The sequence below is a fragment of the Oncorhynchus masou genome, chromosome 17 (genome assembly GCF_036934945.1).
Source record: "Oncorhynchus masou masou isolate Uvic2021 chromosome 17, UVic_Omas_1.1, whole genome shotgun sequence".
NCBI lineage: Eukaryota > Metazoa > Chordata > Actinopteri > Salmoniformes > Salmonidae > Oncorhynchus > Oncorhynchus masou.
This window is the reverse complement of record NC_088228.1, coordinates 16,709,300-16,730,970: the sequence shown is the minus strand read 5'-3', so window position 1 is coordinate 16,730,970 and position 21,671 is coordinate 16,709,300. Positions and strand designations below refer to the sequence as shown.

General features: G+C 43.9%; 1 protein-coding gene across 1 annotated transcript in view; it reads left to right on the top strand.

The window, feature by feature from the left end:
- LOC135558621 (chloride channel protein 2-like) overlaps positions 1 to 21,671 on the top strand; it is a 123,040-nt gene that overhangs the window by 57,336 nt on the left and 44,033 nt on the right. The window contains 10 exon segments of the mRNA XM_064992562.1: positions 683 to 836; positions 15,204 to 15,335; positions 17,095 to 17,223; positions 17,612 to 17,745; positions 18,059 to 18,139; positions 18,646 to 18,669; positions 18,992 to 19,070; positions 19,187 to 19,312; positions 19,408 to 19,492; positions 19,614 to 19,715. Of these exon segments, the coding sequence (XP_064848634.1) occupies positions 683 to 836; positions 15,204 to 15,335; positions 17,095 to 17,223; positions 17,612 to 17,745; positions 18,059 to 18,139; positions 18,646 to 18,669; positions 18,992 to 19,070; positions 19,187 to 19,312; positions 19,408 to 19,492; positions 19,614 to 19,715 (1,046 nt within the window).

Sequence of the window (21,671 nt, the reverse complement as noted above, 5' to 3'; positions counted from 1 at the left end):
GAGGCCTACAGGCCACAAATAGAATTCCAAACTTGTAATGTTCACAAGAACTTACAGTAACGAAAACATGTGTCTAACAGATTTATAATCAGCTATAATGTGGCAGTCATTTTGGACAGGGAACACAGAATTAACATGAAATGAACAGGAGGGTTAAATCAATGCAGGGCCCTGCATTCTCTAGATTATTGTTTTTCTATCAGATGGGATTAAATTCCTGAAAACAGACAAATCATGGATTTGGACTAGAGTCAAATTCTGTGGGGGGGGGGGGGGGTGAGACCAGGTGAGAGGACTCAAACTACCGGGCAGAATAGAACCCCAGCAGCATTGACCAAGGCCTAAATATGAAAACCCACTGGAAACAATGGATTGGGTTCATATAACACTACCTCACCTGGTTGTCTAGGTTGAAAGGAAAAAACAAAAACCTGCAGGCACCCAGCCGTCCGTGGAAGGAGTTGGACACCCCTGCTTTTTAATACTATTGAAATGCAACTGCTATTTCTCATTCCTTCCCCTCTCTGTCTCTTAACCTCCCCCCTCTGTCCTTCTCTCTCCCATGGATTAATGTATTATATTAAACAGGACTCAGGAGCTGGTTGAGTAGAATGAGGGTTCGTTTCAATACTTGAAAATGAATAATATTCTCTCTCCCTCCTTCCCCACCCCTCTTGTTCAGATGTATGGGCGTTACACACAGGAGCTCGGTGTGTATGCCAAGGAGGAGGCGGCCCGCCTGCGTGATGGCGGGGGACTGCGGAGGTCCACCAGCGTTCGCAGCCGGTCGGCAGAGCTGCTAGAGTATGAGAAAGACCCCTGCGCCAAGTGTCATGGTGAGTGACCAACTGACCTCAACATGACCACTCATATTTACCAACCTAATGACCACTCATATTTACTGACCTGTCTAATGACCTCAATATGACCACTCATATTTACTGACCTGTCTAATGACCTCAATAGGACCACTCATATTTACTGACCTGTCTAATGACCTCAATAGGACCACTCATTTACTGTCCTGTGTAATGAGTGAGTGATCACTGTGATCCAATGACCTCTCCTATGAGTGCACCACCACCGAACTGACAGCGTTGACCTACGCTGAGTGTACAAAACATTATGAACACCTGCTCTTTCCATGACATGGACTGACCAAGTGAATCCAGGTGAAAGCTATCCCTTATTGATGTCTCTTGTTAAATCCACTTCAATAAGTGTAGATGAAGAAGAGGAGACAGGTTAAAGGAGGTTTTGTATGCCTTGAGACATGGATTGTGTGTGTGCCATTGAGGGGTTGACTGGGGTATGGTAGTAGGTGCCAGAACTGCAACGCTGCTGGGTTTTTCACACTCAACAGTTTCCCGTGTGTATCAAGAATGGTCATCCATCCAAACGACATCCAGCCAACTTGACACAATTTGGGAAGCAAATGAACTTTTAACAAGGCACACCTGTTAATTGAAATGCATTCCAAGGTGACTACCTCATGAAGCTAGTTGAGAGAATGCCAAGAGTGTGCAAACCTGCCATCAAGGCAAAGGGTGGCTAATTTTGAAGAATCTCAAATATAAAATATATTTTGATTTGTTTGGTTACTACATGATTACATATGTTATTTCATAGTTTTGATGTCTTCACTATTATTCTACAATGATAAATCTTTCCAGCTGTAGATAGTTTACTTAACTTCATAACGCAACATATTTGGTTGCCAGACATAATGTCTTATTACAGAGGTTCTGAATCTAAGTGGGAACAATTTCGAAGGTATCTCGAAAAAGCGGGTGGGGACCACAGACCACTTCTCAGTTCCTATGCTTCCTGGCTGATGTTTTGGTCACTTTTGAATGCTGGCGGTGCTTTCACTCTAGTGGTAGCATGAGACGGAGTCTACAACCCACACAAGTGGCTCAGGTAGTGCAGCTCATCCAGGATGGCACATCAATGCGAGCTGTGGCAAGAAGGTTTGCTATGTCTGTCAGCGTAGTGTCCAGAGTATGGAGGCGCTACCAGGAGACAGGCCAGTACATCAGGAGACATGGAGGAGGCAGTAGGAGGGCAACAACCCAGCAGCAGGACCGCTACCTCCACCTTTGTGCAAGGAGGAGCAGGAGGAGCACTGCCAGAGCCCTGCAAAATGACCTCCAGCAGGCCACAAATGTGCATGTGTCTGCTCAAACGGTCAGAAACAGACTCCATGAGGGTGGTATGAGGGCCTGACGTCCACAGGTGGGGGTTGTGCTTATAGCCCAACACCGTGCAGGATGTTTTTCATTTGCCAGAGAACACCAAGATTGGCAAATTCGCCACTGGCGCCCTGTGCTCTTCACAGATGAAAGCAGGTTCACACTGAGCACATGTGACATGAGACGCCGTGGAGAACGTTCTGCTGCCTGCAACATCCTCCAGCATGCCCGGTTTGGCGGTGGGTCAGTCATGGTGTGGCATTTCTTTGGGGGGCCGCACAGCCCTCCATGTGCTCGCAGAGGTTGCCTGACTGACATTAGGTACCGAGATGAGATCCTCAGACCCCTTGTGAGACCATATGCTGGTGTGGTTGGCCCTGGGTTCCTCCTAATGCAAGACAATGCTAGACCTCATGTGGCTGGAGTGTGTCAGCAGTTCCTGCAAGAGGAAGGCATTGTTGCTATGGACTGGCCCGCCCGTTCCCCAGACCTGAATCCAATTGAGCACATCTGAGACCTCATGTCTCGCTCCATCCACCAACGCCACGTTGCACCACAGACTGTCCAGGAGTTGGCGGATGCTTTAGCTCAGGTCCAACGGGACATCAAAAACTGTAATATCCTATGTTTCACGGAATCGTGGCTGAATGACGACGTGGATATTCAGCTAGCGGGATACGCGCTGCACCGGCAGGATAGAACAGCACACTCCGGTAAGACGAGGGGGGGGGGGGGGGCGGTCTGTGCATATTTGTGAACAACAGCTGGTGCACGAAATCTAAGGAAGTCTTTAGATTTTTCTCACCTGAAGTGGAGTATATTGGGATAAATTGCAGCCACACTACTTGCCTAAACTTTTCGTGGCTGTTTATTTACCACCACAGACAGATGCTGGCCCTAAGACAGCACTCAGTCAGCTGTATAAGGACATAAGCAAACAGGAAACCACTCACCCAGAGGAGGTGCTCCTAGTGGCCGGAGACATCAATGCAGGGAAACTTAAATTATAGATCACCCGTACTCCACAGACACGTACAAAGCTCTCCTTCGCCTTCCATTTGGTAAATCTGACCACAACCCTATCCTCCTAATTTCTGCTTCCAAGCTAAAATTAGAGCAGGAAGCACCAGTGAGTCAGTCTATAAAAAAAGTGGTCAGATGAAGCAGATGCTAAACAGGACTGTTTTGCTATCACAGACTGGAACATGTTCCGGGATTCTTCCGATGGCATTGAGGAATACATCACATCAGTCACTGGCTTTATCAATAAGTGCATCGAGGACGTCGTCCCCACAGTGACTGTACGTAGATGCCCCAACCAGAAGCCATGGATTACAGGTAACATTCGCACTGAGCTAAAGGGTAGAGCTGCCGCTTTCAAGGTGCGGGACTCTAACCCGGAAGCTTACAAGAAATCCTGCGATGAACCATCAAACAGGCAAAGCGTCGATACAGGGCTAAGATTGAATCCTACTACACCGGCTGCGATGCTCGACTTATGTGGCAGGGCTTGCAAACTATTACAGACTACAAAGGGAAGCTGCCCAGTGACACGAGCCTACCAGACGAGCTAAATCACTTCTATGCTCACTTCGAGGCAAGCAACACTGAAGAATACATGAGAGCATCAGCTGTTCCGGATGACTGTGTGATCATGCTCTCTGTAGCCGACGTGAGTAAGACCTTTAAACAGGTCAACATGCACAAGGCTGCGGGGCTAGAGGGATTACTAGGACGTCTGTGCCGGGCATGTGCTGACCAACTGGCAGGTGTCTTCACTGACATTTTCAACATGTCCTTGATTGAGTCTGTAATACCAACATGTTTCAAGCAGACCACCATAGTCCCTGTGCCCAAGAACACAAAGGCAACCTGCCTAAATGACTTCAGACCCGTAGCACTCACGTCCGTAGCCATGAAGTACTTTGAAAAGTTGGTAATGGCTCACATCAACACCATTATCCCAAAAACCCTAGACCCACTCCAATTTGCATACTGCCCAAACAGATCCACAGATGATGCAATCTGTATTGCACTCCACACTGCCCTTTCCCACCTGGACAAAAGAAACACTTATGTGAGAATGCTATTCATTGACTACAGCTCAGCGTTCAACACCATAGTACACTCAAAGCTCATCACTAAGCTAAGGATCCTGGGACTAAACACCTACCTCTGCAACTGGATCCTGGACTTCCTGACAGGCCACCCCCAGGTGGTGAGGGTAGGTAGCATCAGCTCTGCCACGCTGATCCTCAACACTGGAGCTCCCCAGGGGTGCGTGCTCAGTCCCCTTCTGTACTCCCTGTTCACACACGACTGCATGGCCAAGCACGACTCCAACACCATCATTAAGTTTGCAGACGACACAACAGTGGTATGCCTGATCACCGACAATGACAAGACAGCCTATAGGGAGGAGGTCAGAGACCTGGCCGGGTGGTGCCAGAATAACAACCTATCCCACAACGTAACCAAGATTAAGGAGATGTTTGTGGATTACAGGAAAAGGAGGACTGAGCACGCCCCCATTCTCATCGACGGAGCTGTAGTGGAGCAGGTTGTTCCTTGATGTCCACATCAACAACAAACTAGACTGGTCCAAACACACCAAGACAGTTGTGAAGAGGGCACGACAAAGCCCCCTCAGGAGACTAAAACGATTTGGCATGGGTCCTGAGATCCTCAAAAGGTTCTACAGCTGCAACATCGAGAGCATCCTGACTGATTGCATCACTGTCTGGTACGGCAATTGCTTGGCCTCTGACCGCAAGGCACTACAGAAGGTAGTGCGTACTGCCCAGTACATCACCAGGGCCTAAAAATTGTCAAAGACCCCAGCCACCCCAGTCATAGACTATTCTCTCTACTCTCTCTACTAGCGGTACCAGAGTGCCAAGTCTAGGTCAAAAAGGCTTCTCAACAGTTATTACCCCCAAGCCATAAGATTCCAGAACATGTAATCAAATGGCTACCCAGATTAGTTGCAATGTGTGCCATCCCCAACCCCTCTTTTTACGCTGCTGCTACTCTCTGTTTACCGTATATGCATAGTCACTTTAACTATACATTCATGTACATACAACCTCAATTGGGCCGACCAACCAGTGCTCCCAGACATTGGTTAACCGGGCTATCTGCATTGTTTCCCACCCACCAACCCCTCTTTTACGCTACTGCTACTCTCTGTTCACCATATCTACATGTACATACTACCTTAAACAGCCTGACTAACCGGTGTCTGAATGTAGCCTCACTACTTTTATAGCCTCGCTACTGTATATAGCCTGTCTTTTTACTGTTGTTTTATTTCTTTACCTACCTATTGTTCACCTAATACCTTTTTTGCACTATTGGTTAGAACCTGTAAGTAAGGATTTCACTGTAAGGTCTACACCTGTTGTATTCGGCGCACTTGACAAATAAACTTTGATTTGATTTGGAATGGATTCTACAAGATGGCTCATGTTGATATTCCGTTCAAAGGCACTTAAATCTTTGACACCTTCACAACGGCACAAACAATCCATGTCTCAATTGTCTCAAGGCTTAAAAATCCTTCTTTAACTTGTCTCCTCCCCTTCAGCTACACTGATTTGAAGTGGGTTTTTAACAAGTGACATCAATAAGGGATAATAGTTTTCACCTGGATTGACTTGGTCAGTCTGTCATGGAAAGAGCAGGTGTTCATAATGTTTTGTACACTCAGCGTCAGTCAACGCTGTCAGTTCGGTGGTGGTGCACTCATAGGAGAAGTCATTGGATCACAGTGATCACTCACTCATTACACAGGTCAGTAAATGAGTGGTCATATTGAGGTCATTACACAGGTCAGTAAATATGAGTGGTCATATTGAGGTCATTACACAGGTCAGTAAATATGAGTGGTCATATTGAGGTCATTACACAGGTCAGTAAATATGAGTGGTCATATTGAGGTCATTTCACAGGTTAGTAAATATGAGTGGTCATATTGAGGTCATTTCACAGGTTAGTAAATATGAGTGGTCATTAGGTTGGTAAATATGAGTGGTCATTACACAGGTCAGTAAATATGAGTGGTCATATTCTTGGAGATTTTGTTTGAGATGTGGCAGTGCCTTGTCATAAAATAGGCTTTTCCCATTTTGTGCACTGCTTGCTAGTGACTGTTCTGCTGAGGGAGATTACACTCACTTTTGTTTTGGTATCTTTGGCCTAAATATCATTGTATAATTTACAGTATGTTTGTACGATTCATATCCCGAAACAAAAATAAGCAATTCATTACACTGTGTATCTGGCAGACTGTCTGTTTTGGCTTTTGGGTTGAGAAGAAGACTGAAGACTGTCACACTACTGTGGCTGCGAATATAAGGAGAGCCAAGTTGCCCGGGCAGAGGAGAGCCAAGCACCGGGCAGAGGGCCACCCACCACATGCCAAACTTGTGTGTGTGTACAGTATGCCTGTGTCCAGTGGCGGTTCTAGCTTGTATGGCTCCCTGGGCCCACCCTTCACCCCCCCCTGTAACAAAAAAAACCTATTTTTTTATTCAGACATTGGAACAACACTAATAAATAATCATAACATTTAAAACTATATAAATATAAAAATATATACAAAAATAAGACTCATAAATATTAAGAAGAAGTAACAAAGACATGTTTATTTGACCCTTGAGCATCAATACATTACCCATCCCCCAATACTGTCAACCAAGACTCAAGACTAAACAAATTCAGCTTGATGGTGTGCAGACTGGTTTTCTATTATTTTTAACCATCAATCAATCAAATGTATTTATAAAGCCCTTCTTACATCAGCTGATGTCACAAAGTGCTGTACAGAAACCCAGCCTAAAACCCCAGACAACAAACAATGCAGGTGTAGTCGAACAATTTTGCATAAACCAGAAAAAAATGCAACAATATGTATATGAAACTTTTTACTAATTGCATTAGTACTGTACAAAGTCAAAGGTGCGCTATTTGATAGTTCCCCCACTCCCCCAACATCGGGCTTCCAGTGGGGAGACCGGAGGTCAACCTACCCCCGTCCCCCTACCCATCTCATACTTCTGATTGGGAGACTTTCCCAGGCAGTAGACTGTCTAGCTCACAAACTAGAATCAAGGCGCCCACGGAAGGTCATGTGGTCTGATGAGACAAAAATAGAGCTTTTTGGTCTAAATTCCACTCGCCGTGTTTGGAGGAAGTAGAAGGATGAGTACAACCCCAAGAACACCATCCCAACCGTGAAGCACGGAGATGAAAACATCTTTCTTTGGGGATGCTTTTCTGCAAAGGGGACAGGACGACTGCACCGTATTGAGGGGAGGATGGATGGGGCCATGTATCGCGAGATCTTGGCCAACAACCTCCTTCCCTCAGTAAGAGCATTGAAGATGGTTCGTGGCTGGGTCTTCCAGCATGACAACGACCCGAAACACACAGCCAGGGCAACTAAGGAGTGGCTCCGTAAGAAGCATCTCAAGGTCCTGGAGTGGCCTAGCCAGACTCCAGACCTGAACCCAATAGAAAATCTTTGTAGGGAGCTGAAAGTCCATATTGCCCAGCGACAGCCCCGAAATCTGAAGGATCTGGAGAAGGTCGGTATGGAGGAGTGGACCAAATTCCCTGCTGCAGTGTGTGCAAACCTGGTCAAGAACTACAGGAAACGCTTGACCTCTGTAATTGCAAACAAAGGTCTCTGTAGCAAATATTAAGTTCTGCTTTTCTGATGTATCAAATACTTATGTCATGCAATAAAATGCAAATTAATTACTTAAAAATCATACAATGTGATTTTCTGGATTTCTGTTTTAGATTCCGTCTCTCGCAGTTGAAGTGTACCTCTGATAAAAATGACAGACCTCTACATGCTTTGTAAGTAGGAAAACCTGCAAAATCAGCAGTATATCAAATACTTGTTCTCCCCACTGTATGTAAATGAGATTTTTATTTTTTATAAATTTGCAAAAAAATCCTAAAACCCGTTTTTGCTTTGTCATTCATTATGAGGTACTGTGTGTAGATTTTGATTTCATTTTTTTTTGAATAAGGCTGTAACGTAACAAAATGTGGAAAAAGTCAAGGGGTCTGAATACTTTCCGAAGGCACTGTCGGCACTACCTCTGCTGTGGACTTTCAGTGCTGTCAAAGTATTCACAAAAGTTGTTGTGTTAAAAATGAATTAAATGAATTATGAATGAATTACAAATGCATAAAATGTAGATTTCTTATTTTTTTTGTCTCTGGCATACCCATAATGTCAAAGTGGAATCATATTTTTACATTACATTTACATTTAAGTCATTTGGCAGACGCTCTTATCCAGAGCGACTTACAAATTAATTTTCCAAATTAATTAAATATTAAAAGCTGAAATGTCCTGAGTCTAAGTATTCAACCTCTTTGTTAGCAAGCCTAAATAAGTTCAGGAGTAAAAATGTGCTTAACAAGTTGCATGGACTAACTCTGTATGTGTAGCTAGCTTTTGAGGTGGCGCGGCCGGCTAAGACTCTTGAGGGAGGACAGTCACTTGTGTTTGATGAGCATGACGTCCTTTTTACATGCAATAATAGTGTTTAACAGGATTTTTGAGTGACTACCTCATCTCTATACTCCACACATACTTATTTTACACCATAATTTGCAAATAAATTCATAAAAATCCTACAATATGATTTTCTGGATTTTTTTTTTCTTCTCATTTTGTCTGTCATAGTTGAAGTGTACCTATGATAACTACAGGCCTCATCTTTTTAAGTGGGAGAACTTGCACAATTGGTGGCTGACTAAATACTTTTTTGCCCCACTGTACCTACAGTGAAGCCGCTCAACAACTACATCATACCAGTCATCCAACAGACTCCCAACCCCCCCAAGATCCCCCACAGTTCCCCAATAGTTGTCCCTCGATCATTCCAGACCCCTCCCACAGCCCCCCCCCAGAAGAAAAAACAAACAATTAATTCCATTCCCAACCCCAAGAACCCCACAATGGACCAACAACCAAGAGAATGAACTAAAGAGAAAAAAGAAAGACAGAAGAAAACAGCAAACAACAATGCAAAAAAATAAATAATAATAAATCAAAAAATTAAACAAACATCAAGGACAACTAAAATCATAACAGCAATGCCAACTGTATACAGTGCCTTGCGAAAGTATTCGGCCCCCTTGAACTTTGCGACCTTTTGCCACATTTCAGGCTTCAAACATAAAGATATAAAACTGTATTTTTTGTGAAGAATCAACAACAAGTGGGACACAATCATGAAGTGGAACGACATTTATTGGATATTTCAAACTTTTTTAACAAATCAAAAACTGAAAAATTGGGCGTGCAAAATTATTCAGCCCCTTTACTTTCAGTGCAGCAAACTCTCTCCAGAAGTTCAGTGAGGATCTCTGAATGATCCAATGTTGACCTAAATGACTAATGATGATAAATACAATCCACCTGTGTGTAATCAAGTCTCCGTATAAATGCACCTGCACTGTGATAGACTCAGAGGTCCGTTAAAAGCGCAGAGAGCATCATGAAGAACAAGGAACACACCAGGCAGGTCCGAGATACTGTTGTGAAGAAGTTTCAAGCCGAATTTGGATACAAAAAGATTTCCCAAGCTTTAAACATCCCAAGGAGCACTGTGCAAGCGATAATATTGAAATGGAAGGAGTATGTGTATTCTTGTATGCATTTCTTTGCATGAGTGTGTGTATAAGCATGTGTACAAACACCTGCACGGCATCAGCCAAACTTTTTATTATGTTTAATTTTTACTTAAAAAAAATACTTTGACCATCATTCTCGCACAGAAACTCCACTCCCACATGTCTCCAATTCCACATCCCAAAACTCCGCTCCCCTCAGCCCATCCCATCTATCTCTGCTGGCCACCCACTTCGGGTTTCTACGCAACACATATCTTTCAACTATGCTGTGATGTTTAACATGCAGTTTCAATCTATCTAATCGAATAGAATCCACAGATTGCGAGTTGAAGATAAATACTTTAAGAGTATTAGTATATTAGTAATTGACTGACCCGGTCTCTCCAGATCTCCTAACAGTACTATTTCTAGGGTCAATTTAAGATCGATGCTATGCATTTTCAGCCATTCCTGAACCTGAGACCAGAAACAGGCTACCTGAGGACAATACCAAAATAAATGGTCTATTGATTCTGTATCCTCACAACAAAATCTGCAGAGCTTCGATGATTTTATGCCTCAAATATTCAACATTTTGTTGGTGGCAAGAATTCTAAATAATAACTTTAGCTTAAAAACAAAGGTCTTGAATCTTGTGTTATACTGTATATATCAACTCAAGCACCATGGAATCAAAAATCTCTTCCCAACTATTTTGCAATCTGTATGACACAGTTGTCAACATCCTGGTCCTCAAATGAAACTGGTATACTTTCCTATTTATGCTATTTTTATTCCTCCGCCAGTTTTGATCCTTTATATTGGGCAGTTCCCTAGCTCCTCCCGCTGCCACCTGCCTCCTCCATTTTTAGGATAATGCTGTAATCATTTGGTTGTACTCTTGGATTGAGCAGTTATGAAGGCATAACTCTACCATTCCAATTTACAATATAATTTAATAACAAAATACCATTTTCAAACATCTTTCCCATAAATACAGGTATTTTATCAACCAGCACATTTGAGTTCAGCCATAATATTTGTTCTATCTTTTCAGGGGGATGAAATTGAAATTGTAGCCAGCTCTGCAATGCGTTTGAAAAAGAGATTCTTCGGAAAAAAGTATCATTTTCAATTAATCGAAAATGAGACATGACAATCTGCACAAAGGCAAAAAGGCCATTTTTAAACAATGGATGAGCTTTTCTTAGTAATCTACTTGAGAACCATTTAGGGTTCAAGTAAAACTTTTGAATAAGTGAAGCTTTTAGAGAGAGGTTTAGTACTTTTATATTTAATAATCTCAACCCACCCAATTCACATTCATTATATAGATAGGCACTCTTTATTTTTATTGGTTTGGCGTCCCAGATAAAGCAAAATATTTTTTGCTCATATGATCTGAAAAACAAATTGTCAGGAGTATGCAGCACAATAAGTAAATGAGTAAACTGAGATTTGACTAAGGAGTTAATCAGGGCAATTTCTTCATAAATAGTCAGGTCCATGGTTGCAGGCTCTTGTCTATTTTACAAGTTTTCTATTGAAAATCATTGGAGAGCTTATTTGTATCTTTTGTGATATGAATTCACAAGTATGTCTACTTCACCATCAGCCCATTTTATAGGTAAACTGCAGGGTAATGTAAAAGTTGTATTTTTTAAAGATCCAATATGTAATATTGTACACATTGGTTTTAGTCCAGAGAGTACAGAAAAGTTATCTAGATCTTCAATGAGACATTGCAGGGATCTAGCTTGTGGACTTAATATAAAACGTGAATCATCGGCACTCATGGACACCTTTTTGTTTTTAAGCCTTGGGTTTCTATTCCTCTATAATGTTGTTATTGGATCTGATTTTAATAGCTAGCATTTCGATGGCCATAACGAATAGATATGGTGACAGCGGACACCCTTGTTTAACTCCTCTTGATAATTCAAAACTCGGAGAAGCCGTCATTTACTATTTTACACCTGGGGTTGCTATACATTATTTTTACCCATTTTATATTAGAATTACCGAAATTGAAAAAAGTCATTTATAAATCAAATCCAGTCTTTATCAAATGCCTTTTCAAAATCCACTATAAATACCAGGCCTGGCTTAGATGTTTCATGATGTTCTATTATTTCTAGTAGTTGTCGTATATCATCTCCAATGTATCGTCCATGTAAAAAAACCTGTCTGATCAGGATGAACAACGCCTGTTAAAACCCTTTTAATTGTGCTGGAGTTAATTTAATTGGAGTGCTATGCATTTCACAAGTATTTTTCCATCACAACATTTAAGTGTAAGGGGCCTCCAGTTTTTTAGATAGAAGTGATCTTTATATTTGCCATCTGGGTCTTGTTTTAATAGAGAAATCAGACCTTCCTGCTAAGTACCTGACAGACTACCATTAGTTAAAACTAACAATGGAGCTTTTAGTATATCAAAAAAGGCTTCGCACTGATCTTTCTGTACATTTGTTAATTTTCCATTTTTTTTAATTATTTGTTGGAATCGTGGATTTTTATCTTGGCTGTTGGTGCCTTGTTTTCTCCTTGGAGCGTACGAATTTCTTTCGGGCTGTACTCCAAACACCCCCTCAGCCCTGCTACCTCCTCACACACCTTTTCCAGTGTTGCATGGATTCCAGCCAGAGCACTAGCCTCTACTTCAACGGTAAGTAAATTGTCTGTGTCTGTAGATAAATCTGTTTTTCTTTTTTTGTCGGGTTAAAGATATTTTGTGAAGTAGTCAGATCTTTCCATGATGGAGTATGTTGCTCCTCCACAGCGTAAAGGTGTTGGTACTCGTCGATTTCCCTCAGGATCTCCTTAGTATACAGGTTGGCTCTTGACTGCAACCAGATGTTTTACGAAAAGATAACAATGAGTCCCCAATAAATGCCTTAAATTGCACCAACAGCATCATCAAGATGAAATGTATTTCAAATTTTGTTCCAGCAATACGGTGCATTAAAACTAAAAGCAGATTTACCTAGCTCGTTGAAGACCCTAGGAACCTCAAGAATGATCCAATCCTGTGAACAGCAAAGTTAGATAATATGGACATTTATGAGTAGGGCCTTGTAAACAAAAAGGGAGTGGGTTTACATACACTAAGTTGACTGTGCCTTTAAACAGCTTGGAAAATTCCAGAAAATGATGTCATGGCTTTAGAAGCTTCTGATAGGCTAATTGACATTTGAGTCAATTGGAGGTGTACTTGAGGATGTATTTCAAGGCCTACCTTCAAACTCAATGCATCTTTGCTTGGCATCATGGGAAAATCAAAAGAAATCAGCCAAGACCTCAGAATCAGCCAAGACCTCCACAAGTCTGGTTCATCCTTGGGAGCAATTTCCAAACGCCTGAAGGTACTACGTTCATCTGTATAAACAGTAGTATGCAAGTATAAACACAATGGGACCACGCAGCCGTCATACTGTTCAGGAAGGAGATGCATTCTGTCTCCTAGAGATGAACGTCCTGAAAAGTGAAAATCAAATCAATCCCAGAACAACAGCAAAGGACCTTGAGAAGATGCTGGAGGAAACAGGTACAAAAGTATCTATATCCACAGTAAAACGAGTCCTATATCGACATAACCTGAAAGGCCGCTCAGCAAGGAAGAAGCCACTGCTCCAAAACCGCCATTAAAAAAGCCAGACTATGGTTTGCAACTGCACATGGGGACAAAGATCGTACTTTTTGGAGAAATGTCCTCTGGGAGGAACCAAAAATAGAACTGTTTGGCCATAATGACCATTATGTTTGGAGGAAAAAGAGGGAGGCTTGCAAGCCGAAGAACACCATCCCAAACGTGAAGCACGGGGATGGCAGTATCATGTTGTGGGGGTGCTTTGCTGCAGGCGGGACTGGTGCGCTTCACAGAATGGATGGCATCATGAGGCAGTAAAATTATGTGGATATATTGAAGCAACATCTCAAGACATCAGTTAGGAAGTTAAAGCGTGGCCGCAAATGGCTCTTCCAAATGGACAATGACTCCAAGCATACTTGTGCGAGCAAGGAGGCCTGCAAACCTGACTCAGTTACACCAGCTCTGTGAGGAGGAATGGGCCAAACTTCACCCAACTTATTGTGGGAAGGTTGTGGAAGGCTACCTGAAACATTTGACCCAAGTTAAACAATTTAAAGGCAATGCTACCAAATACTAATTGAGTGGATGTAAACTTCTGACCCACTAGGAATGTGATGAAAGAAATAAAAGCTGAAATAAATCCATTGTCTCTATTATTATTCTGACATTTCACATTCTTAAAATAAAGTGGTGATCCTAACTGATCTAAGACAGGGAATTTTTACTCGGCTTAAATGTCAGGAATTGTGAAAAACTGAGTTTAAATGTATTTGGGTAAGGTGTATGTAAACTTCTGACTTCAACTGTTTAAAGCACTCAAGAAACATTTAAGAAACAAAGTTAGGTCAGCTAAAATAAGCTTCATTGGACCCAATTTATTCTCTTTTTTATGTGAACTGGAAGTCTGGAATTCCACCGGTTGTCACAACTTCCCCCGAAGTCGGCCCCTCCCCCTGAAGTCGGCCCCTCCCCCTGAAGTCGGCCCCTCCCCTTGAAGTCGGGGCCTCTCCTTGTTCGGGTGGTGTTCAGCGGTCGACGTCACCGGCTTTCTAGTCACCACCGATCCATGTTTCATTTTTGTTTTGTCTGTATTACACACACCTGGTTTCAATTCCCATATCATGTTCCTTATTTAACCCTCTGGCATACATTTCTGTTCTGTCCGTGATTGTTGGTGTCTTAGTGGTTGTTGTAGGTGTTAGTTTGTATGCATTTTCCTATTTGGAATCTTGCTTGAATTTTTGTGAGTAAACTCAGTTGTGTTGCTCAGCGATTTGGTGCCAGAGATGTAGCACCTGACTCCGCTACATCTCTGGCACCAAATCGCTGACACCGGTTCAGTATCTAGAGCATTCATAGACAGTGTCCCTCAAGACACTGTGTTCTCTTCGATGTTTGATTTGGTCTTCGGGGACATCCAGTTACTCCTATTTCATCCACCTGAGAGCAACCATTCACATTTCCTCCTTCTCTCCACACATCCCTTTTATCTCTCTATCGTCACTTGCTTCCTGGGTCTTTAGCGGCCTTATATCTCTCTTTCCACCTATCTCTAAGTCCACTCGTTCCTTTATTCATTCAGCTCAACAAGTCGTGATGCATTTCTATCCGTCTCTCCACCCCACTTGCTTTTCACACAGTGTTCCTTCTCCATTTCTCATCACTCCATGTCTTTTTTTAATGCTCTCTGTCTTGTTACAGTGACTATTTCTCTTATTTTAAGCTGTTGTCTTTTTAATCTTCCTCTCTCCTCTCTCCCACCCCCTCTCTCCTTTCTCCAGTGTGTACGTCTCGCTGTCAGAAGTTCCTGATCTCTCGTGTGGGCGAGGACTGGATCTTTCTCATCCTCCTGGGTCTGGTCATGGCCCTGGTCAGCTGGGTGATGGACTACGCTATAGCCTTCTGTCAACAAGGTGAGGGAGGGAGGGAGAGATATTCCTGGGTCTGTTGGGTAGTGGACAACACCATAGGGAATGGAAGGAGGGAGAGAGAGAGGGTGAGATACTCCTGGGTCTGTTGGGTAGTGGACAACACCATAGGGAATGGAAGGAGGGAGAGAGAGAGGGTGAGATACTCCTGGGTCTGTTGGGTAGTGGACAACACCATAGGGAATGGAAGGAGGGAGAGAGAGAGGGTGAGATACTCCTGGGTCTGTTGGGTAGTGGACAACACCATAGGGAATGGAAGGAGGGAGAGAGAGAGGGTGAGATATTCCTGGGTCTGTTGGGTAGTGGACAACACCATAGGGAATGGAAGGAGGGAGAGAGAGAGGGTGAGATACTCCTGGGTCTGTTGGGTAGTGGACAACACCATAGGGAATGGAAGGAGGAGAGAGAGAGGGTGAGATACTCCTGGGTCTGTTGGGTAGTGGACAACACCATAGGGAATGGAAGGAGGGAGAGAGAGAGGGTGAGATACTCCTGGGTCTGTTGGGTAGTGGACAACACCATAGGGAATGGAAGGAGGGAGAGAGAGAGGGTGAGATACTCCTGGGTCTGTTGGGTAGTGGACAACACCATAGGGAATGGAAGGAGGGAGAGAGAGAGGGAGAGATATTCCTGGGTCTGTTGGGTAGTGGACAACACCATAGGGAATGGAAGGAGGGAGAGAGAGAGGGTGAGATACTCCTGGGTCTGTTGGGTAGTGGACAACACCATAGGGAATGGAAGGAGGGAGAGAGAGAGGGTGAGATACTCCTGGGTCTGTTGGGTAGTGGACAACACCATAGGGAATGGAAGGAGGGAGAGAGAGAGGGTGAGATACTCCTGGGTCTGTTGGGTAGTGGACAACACCATAGGGAATGGAAGGAGGGGAGAGAGAGAGGGTGAGATACTCCTGGGTCTGTTGGGTAGTGGACAACACCATAGGGAATGGAAGGAGGAGAGAGAGAGGGTGAGATACTCCTGGGTCTGTTGGGTAGTGGACAACACCATAGGGAATGGAAGGAGGGAGAGAGAGAGGGTGAGATACTCCTGGGTCTGTTGGGTAGTGGACAACACCATAGGGAATGGAAGGAGGGAGAGAGAGAGGGTGAGATACTCCTGGGTCTGTTGGGTAGTGGACAACACCATAGGGAATGGAAGGAGGGAGAGAGAGAGGGTGAGATACTCCTGGGTCTGTTGGGTAGTGGACAACACCATAGGGAATGGAAGGAGGGAGAGAGAGAGGGTGAGATACTCCTGGGTCTGTTGGGTAGTGGACAACACCATAGGGAATGGAAGGAGGGAGAGAGAGAGGGTGAGATACTCCTGGGTCTGTTGGGTAGTGGACAACACCATAGGGAATGGAAGGAGGGAGAGAGAGAGGGTGAGATACTCCTGGGTCTGTTGGGTAGTGGACAACACCATAGGGAATGGAAGGAGGGAGAGAGAGAGGGTGAGATACTCCTGGGTCTGTTGGGTAGTGGACAACACCATAGGGAATGGAAGGAGGGAGAGAGAGAGGGTGAGATACTCCTGGGTCTGTTGGGTAGTGGACAACACCATAGGGAATGGAAGGAGGGAGAGAGAGAGGGTGAGATACTCCTGGGTCTGTTGGGTAGTGGACAACACCATAGGGAATGGAAGGAGGGAGAGAGAGAGGGTGAGATACTCCTAGCTCTCCTTGTGTAAAACGTTTTGGAATGTGCCCTTTAATAGGTTTTATTTATCTGTGTGTGTCTCTGCGCTGTAGCTCAGAAGTGGATGTACGGGGGACTGAACAGTAACATGCTCCTGCAGTACCTGGCCTGGGTCACCTACCCAGTGGTGCTCATCACTTTCTCAGCAGGGTTCACACAGATACTGGCCCCGCAGGCTGTGGGTAAGATACTCAAGTGTGGAACGCACACACACTCATTCAATGTAATCTTACAACTACATTTATTCCTAATCATGCTCACTCGCATATATTTAAATAGCTAATTTGCATACAGAATGAAACACTGCAATATTATTTAAAGGTCACAGATGTATGGCATCAACTCAGTCCACATGGGTAGTTGACAGAAGTTATACAACTTCAGGACATCCTTGACAATATCCTTGCAACCACTAGTAATGACTGCCTTGAATTCATAAATAATCTTGAAGTGGATCTCTGAATATACATTTTACCGCACTCTCCGTCCTCGCCCTCCTCCTATCCCACCTCCCTCACCCTCCTCTCTTCCACCCCCCCCCCCCCCCTCTCACCTCCTCCTTTTCCTCAGGTTCGGGTATCCCAGAGATGAAGACCATTCTTAGAGGTGTGGTACTTAAGGAGTATCTCACCTTTAAAACCTTTGTGGCCAAGGTTATCGGGCTGACCTGTGCTCTGGGCAGTGGCATGCCCCTGGGAAAGGAGGTGGGAAACCCCTAGTGGACTGTTACGGGAAAAAGTGAAATGTTTGAAATTCCTGGGCTCGAATTTATAAAGTGCTGATCTAGGAGCAGTTTTGCCATAAGATCATTATGAATATGGTTATATGGACAGGGGAGCTTTATTCTGGTTCAGCACTCTTACTCTGAGACACTTGATGAATACGGGCCCTGGTCTGAAATTGCTTTAGTTCTGCCTTCTTTTCCCTCTATTACTAACTCTGCATTCCATGTTCTTCCTCTTCGTCATCCTTTGACCCCTACATCTCTCTTTCTCGTTTCTCCAATCTCTCACTCAGGGCCCGTTCGTTCATGTGGCCAGTCTGTGTGCAGCTCTCCTGAGTAAATTCATGGCTGCGTTGTTTGGTGGGATTTACATGGTGAGAGACAGTCCCACCCCCCCCCCCCCACGCACACACACTCAATTTGGTTTTAGTATCTGTGTGATATCTGTCTGACCAGCCTGCCACCCTCCAGGACACACACTCACCCCCACTCACCTGAGCCCGACCCTGGGCTCCAGCACACAGTACGACTCCTGTCTATGGTTCTCAGTCTGCCAAGAGATTACTCTCTCTGCCATACACCACCCAATACCTGGAGGAGGTGAGGGGGAGGCGGGGGAGGAGGAAAAGGGAGATGGAGGAAGAACATTTCAAGTCAGCAAGCATCAAATCAGACGGTCTACTTTAGAACAATTTCATAATGATCAGGGTTGAGGTTCATCCTGTTTGAAACCAATCATTATAGGAGATTGAATACATTTTCTGTCCAAAAAATATAGCAATAAATATAATTTCTCCCAACAGATTTTGGTCTCTGCTTTTCTTCAATTTAACTCTCAGGTACTCACACAGATTTCTGTCTTTCCCACTTACTGCTTAAGGAAGAGCCCTTTGAGGGAAACAAGGTACGAGTGCACGTGTGTCTAAGTATGTACACGTCTCAGGGTCCACTTGTTTCATGTTTGTTGGGGCGTCATGTGAGCGCCTTTCCATTTCAAGTCAAGCATTTCTATTCTGTTCTATGTGAATGCCATCATGACACATACGACAAATGGTACATGACATCTCCCTTTACTTCATGTTATTCTGTTCATCTGAATTCCAACATTACTCTCTGTAATTCCATTATGTATTTCTATGTGTGTCTATGTGTGTACTATGTGTGCTTGCACATATGTGTTTATGTATGTGTGGGTGTTTGTGAGTGTGCGTATGTTCCTATTACAGAATGAGTTGAGGAACACAGAGATGCTATCAGCAGCGTGTGCAGTAGGGGTGGGATGCTGCTTTGCTGCCCCTATTGGAGGTACGTAACCATGGGAAGTCCATGTACTCTACAATATACATTGGGGAGAAATGCAGTAAAATACAGTAAGTGACGAATAGTGTTACTGCAACAGTGACTGTGTGTGTGTGCTGCAGGTGTGCTCTTCAGCATTGAGGTAACGTCAACGTTCTTTGCGGTGAGGAACTACTGGAGGGGCTTCTTCGCTGCCACCTTCAGCGCCTTCATCTTCAGAGTACTGGCTGTGTGGAACCAGGACGAAGGTGAGGAGGTGTGTGTGTGTGTGTGTGTGTGCGGGGGGTCATTGAACCAATAGTTAGTCAGAGCTGACTGGTGTTATTCTCTCTCTCTCTCTCAGAGACCATCACGGCTCTTTTTAAGACACGTTTCCGTCTGGACTTCCCCTTTGACCTCCAGGAGTTGCCAGCCTTCGCCATCCTGGGGTACATGTGTGTTTACTGTATCCTGTGTGTTCTACACACCCTGCTCAAACTCCTCAGTATCGTCACTGTAAATGGCTATTAACCTAGAACTGTGTGTGACTCTGTCCCCTGTCCTGCTCAGGATTGCGTGTGGTTTTGGTGGGGCCCTATTTGTCTACCTGAACAGACTGATAGTAGAGTGTATGAGGAAACAGAAGACCATCAACAAGTTCCTGCTTAGGAAGTGAGTCTGTGAATATTATACTATTGAACTGTTATATATTGTACACACACAAACATGTGGAGGACCAAATCTGCAATAATTATAGATAAATGCCCAAATTAAATAGATGAATAAATAAATGGATGAATGCACACATAGATAAATCATTATTTTAATAATTAATCCCACTCTCATTTGATTAATTTATATTATTTCTTAATTTATTTATTTATGTCTTCCTTCAATATGATAATGAGGTGTCAATCAAACGTATGTGGGTGGTATCTAACACACCATTGGTGAATCAATGCCAAAGCACCTTGCATGATTGCACTTGCCGGGGCTGCATTCAGTATAACCGATTAGCCTCCCTTCCCAACAAGTAATGTGCAGTGCATATCTATCAGTGGTGGGCCGTCAGGGCCAGCATGGCCTTCTCTGCAGGCCTAAACATCATCAGAATATATATATTTTTTAAATATATTTTCCCACAAATATTTATTAAATTATTCCCTAGAGTAAGAGTTATACACTTCATTTCATAGCTTTCCTCTTGGTTGCACTGCTTCCAGCCCCAGGTTGAGATTTGGAGGGCTGATCTTTGTTAGATCTTTTATCCAATCATATTCAGCCATCATGTGTTGCCAGGGGTCTAAAATCTGCCCTCAGGCCTTCAGAATCAACAGTGCGGGCGCTTGTAGCTTAAAGTGAATGGAAATGAAACTTTAGTGTCAACCAATCAGCTTTAGAGTTGGCTATTGTAGTCTGCTGGCTGGCTCCAGTGTTACACAGGAGCCAGCTAGCAGGCGTAGTGCGTGCTCGTCTTTTGATTGGATTGCCAATATTGAGAGGCAGGTCCTATGGGCAGGTATGTGCAGAACCTTTGAACTAGGAAACTGAATTTGATAAACAAATTAATTTGCGTACTACTAAGCTGTTTTTTCAACCCACAATGGCGGAAGGAGGGGAAGATATCGATTTGGTCGAGGATATAATTATAACGCCATTCTCAAGACAAACTTTTCAAGAAAAGTTAGACATTGTAAGGAGAGGTCGCCCGACGCCGACGCTACAAAGCCTGTCACAGGTGGGAAAGGGGTTCGTTCGCCACTTTCAAAGTTCCAACTACGAGCGCTATCAATGGCTCACAGGCTCCGAGAAGCACTGCAAACTGTACTGCTGGGAATGCCTATTATTTGCAAGTGATCGATTTGGTGTTTGGAGCCACACTGGCTTTGCAAACTTGAGTTGTCTAAGCAAGGCAGCAACGAGACACCAAAGTACGGCTGGGCACTTACAAGCAATGGTGCTTTTGAAAGCTTTTGGGGACACCCGAGTGGATCTACAGCTCAACGAACAAGCGCGCAGGGCAACGGAGCTGCACAATGAAAAGGTGAAGAAAAGTAGGGAAACATTGAAAAGACTCATTGATTGTGTCATGTTTTTGGGTAAACAGGAACTTTCATTTAGGGGACACGATGAAAGTGCTGACTCCACAAACAAAGTGAACGACGTGGAGCTTCTTTCTTTTCTTTCTGAAAGCAACACAGATTTACAATACCACCTGTCCACTAACAAAGTGTTCATTGGGACGTCAGGCAAAATACAAAATGACCTAATTTATGCTATTGCTGAAGTGATGGGAGAAGAGATCAAAATGGAGATTAAAAGAGCTCCCTTTGTTGCTGTTATGGTGGACGAGACAACAGATGTGGGAAATGCAGCACAGCTCCCTCGTCCTGCGTTATGACACAGGACACAGGAGTCAAGGAGCGATTTATCCGTTTTGAAGATGTGACAAGCGGCAAGCGAGCTGATGACATTGCCGCTCTTATTTTCCGTTTCTTGGAGGAAAATGAATGTAGTCTGGATAAAGTTGTGGCACAGTGTTTTGATGGCGCGGCAGTCATGGCATCTGGACTCAATGGGGTGCAGGCTAAAGTTAAGGAGAGGGCACCGATGGCCTTATTCATTCAC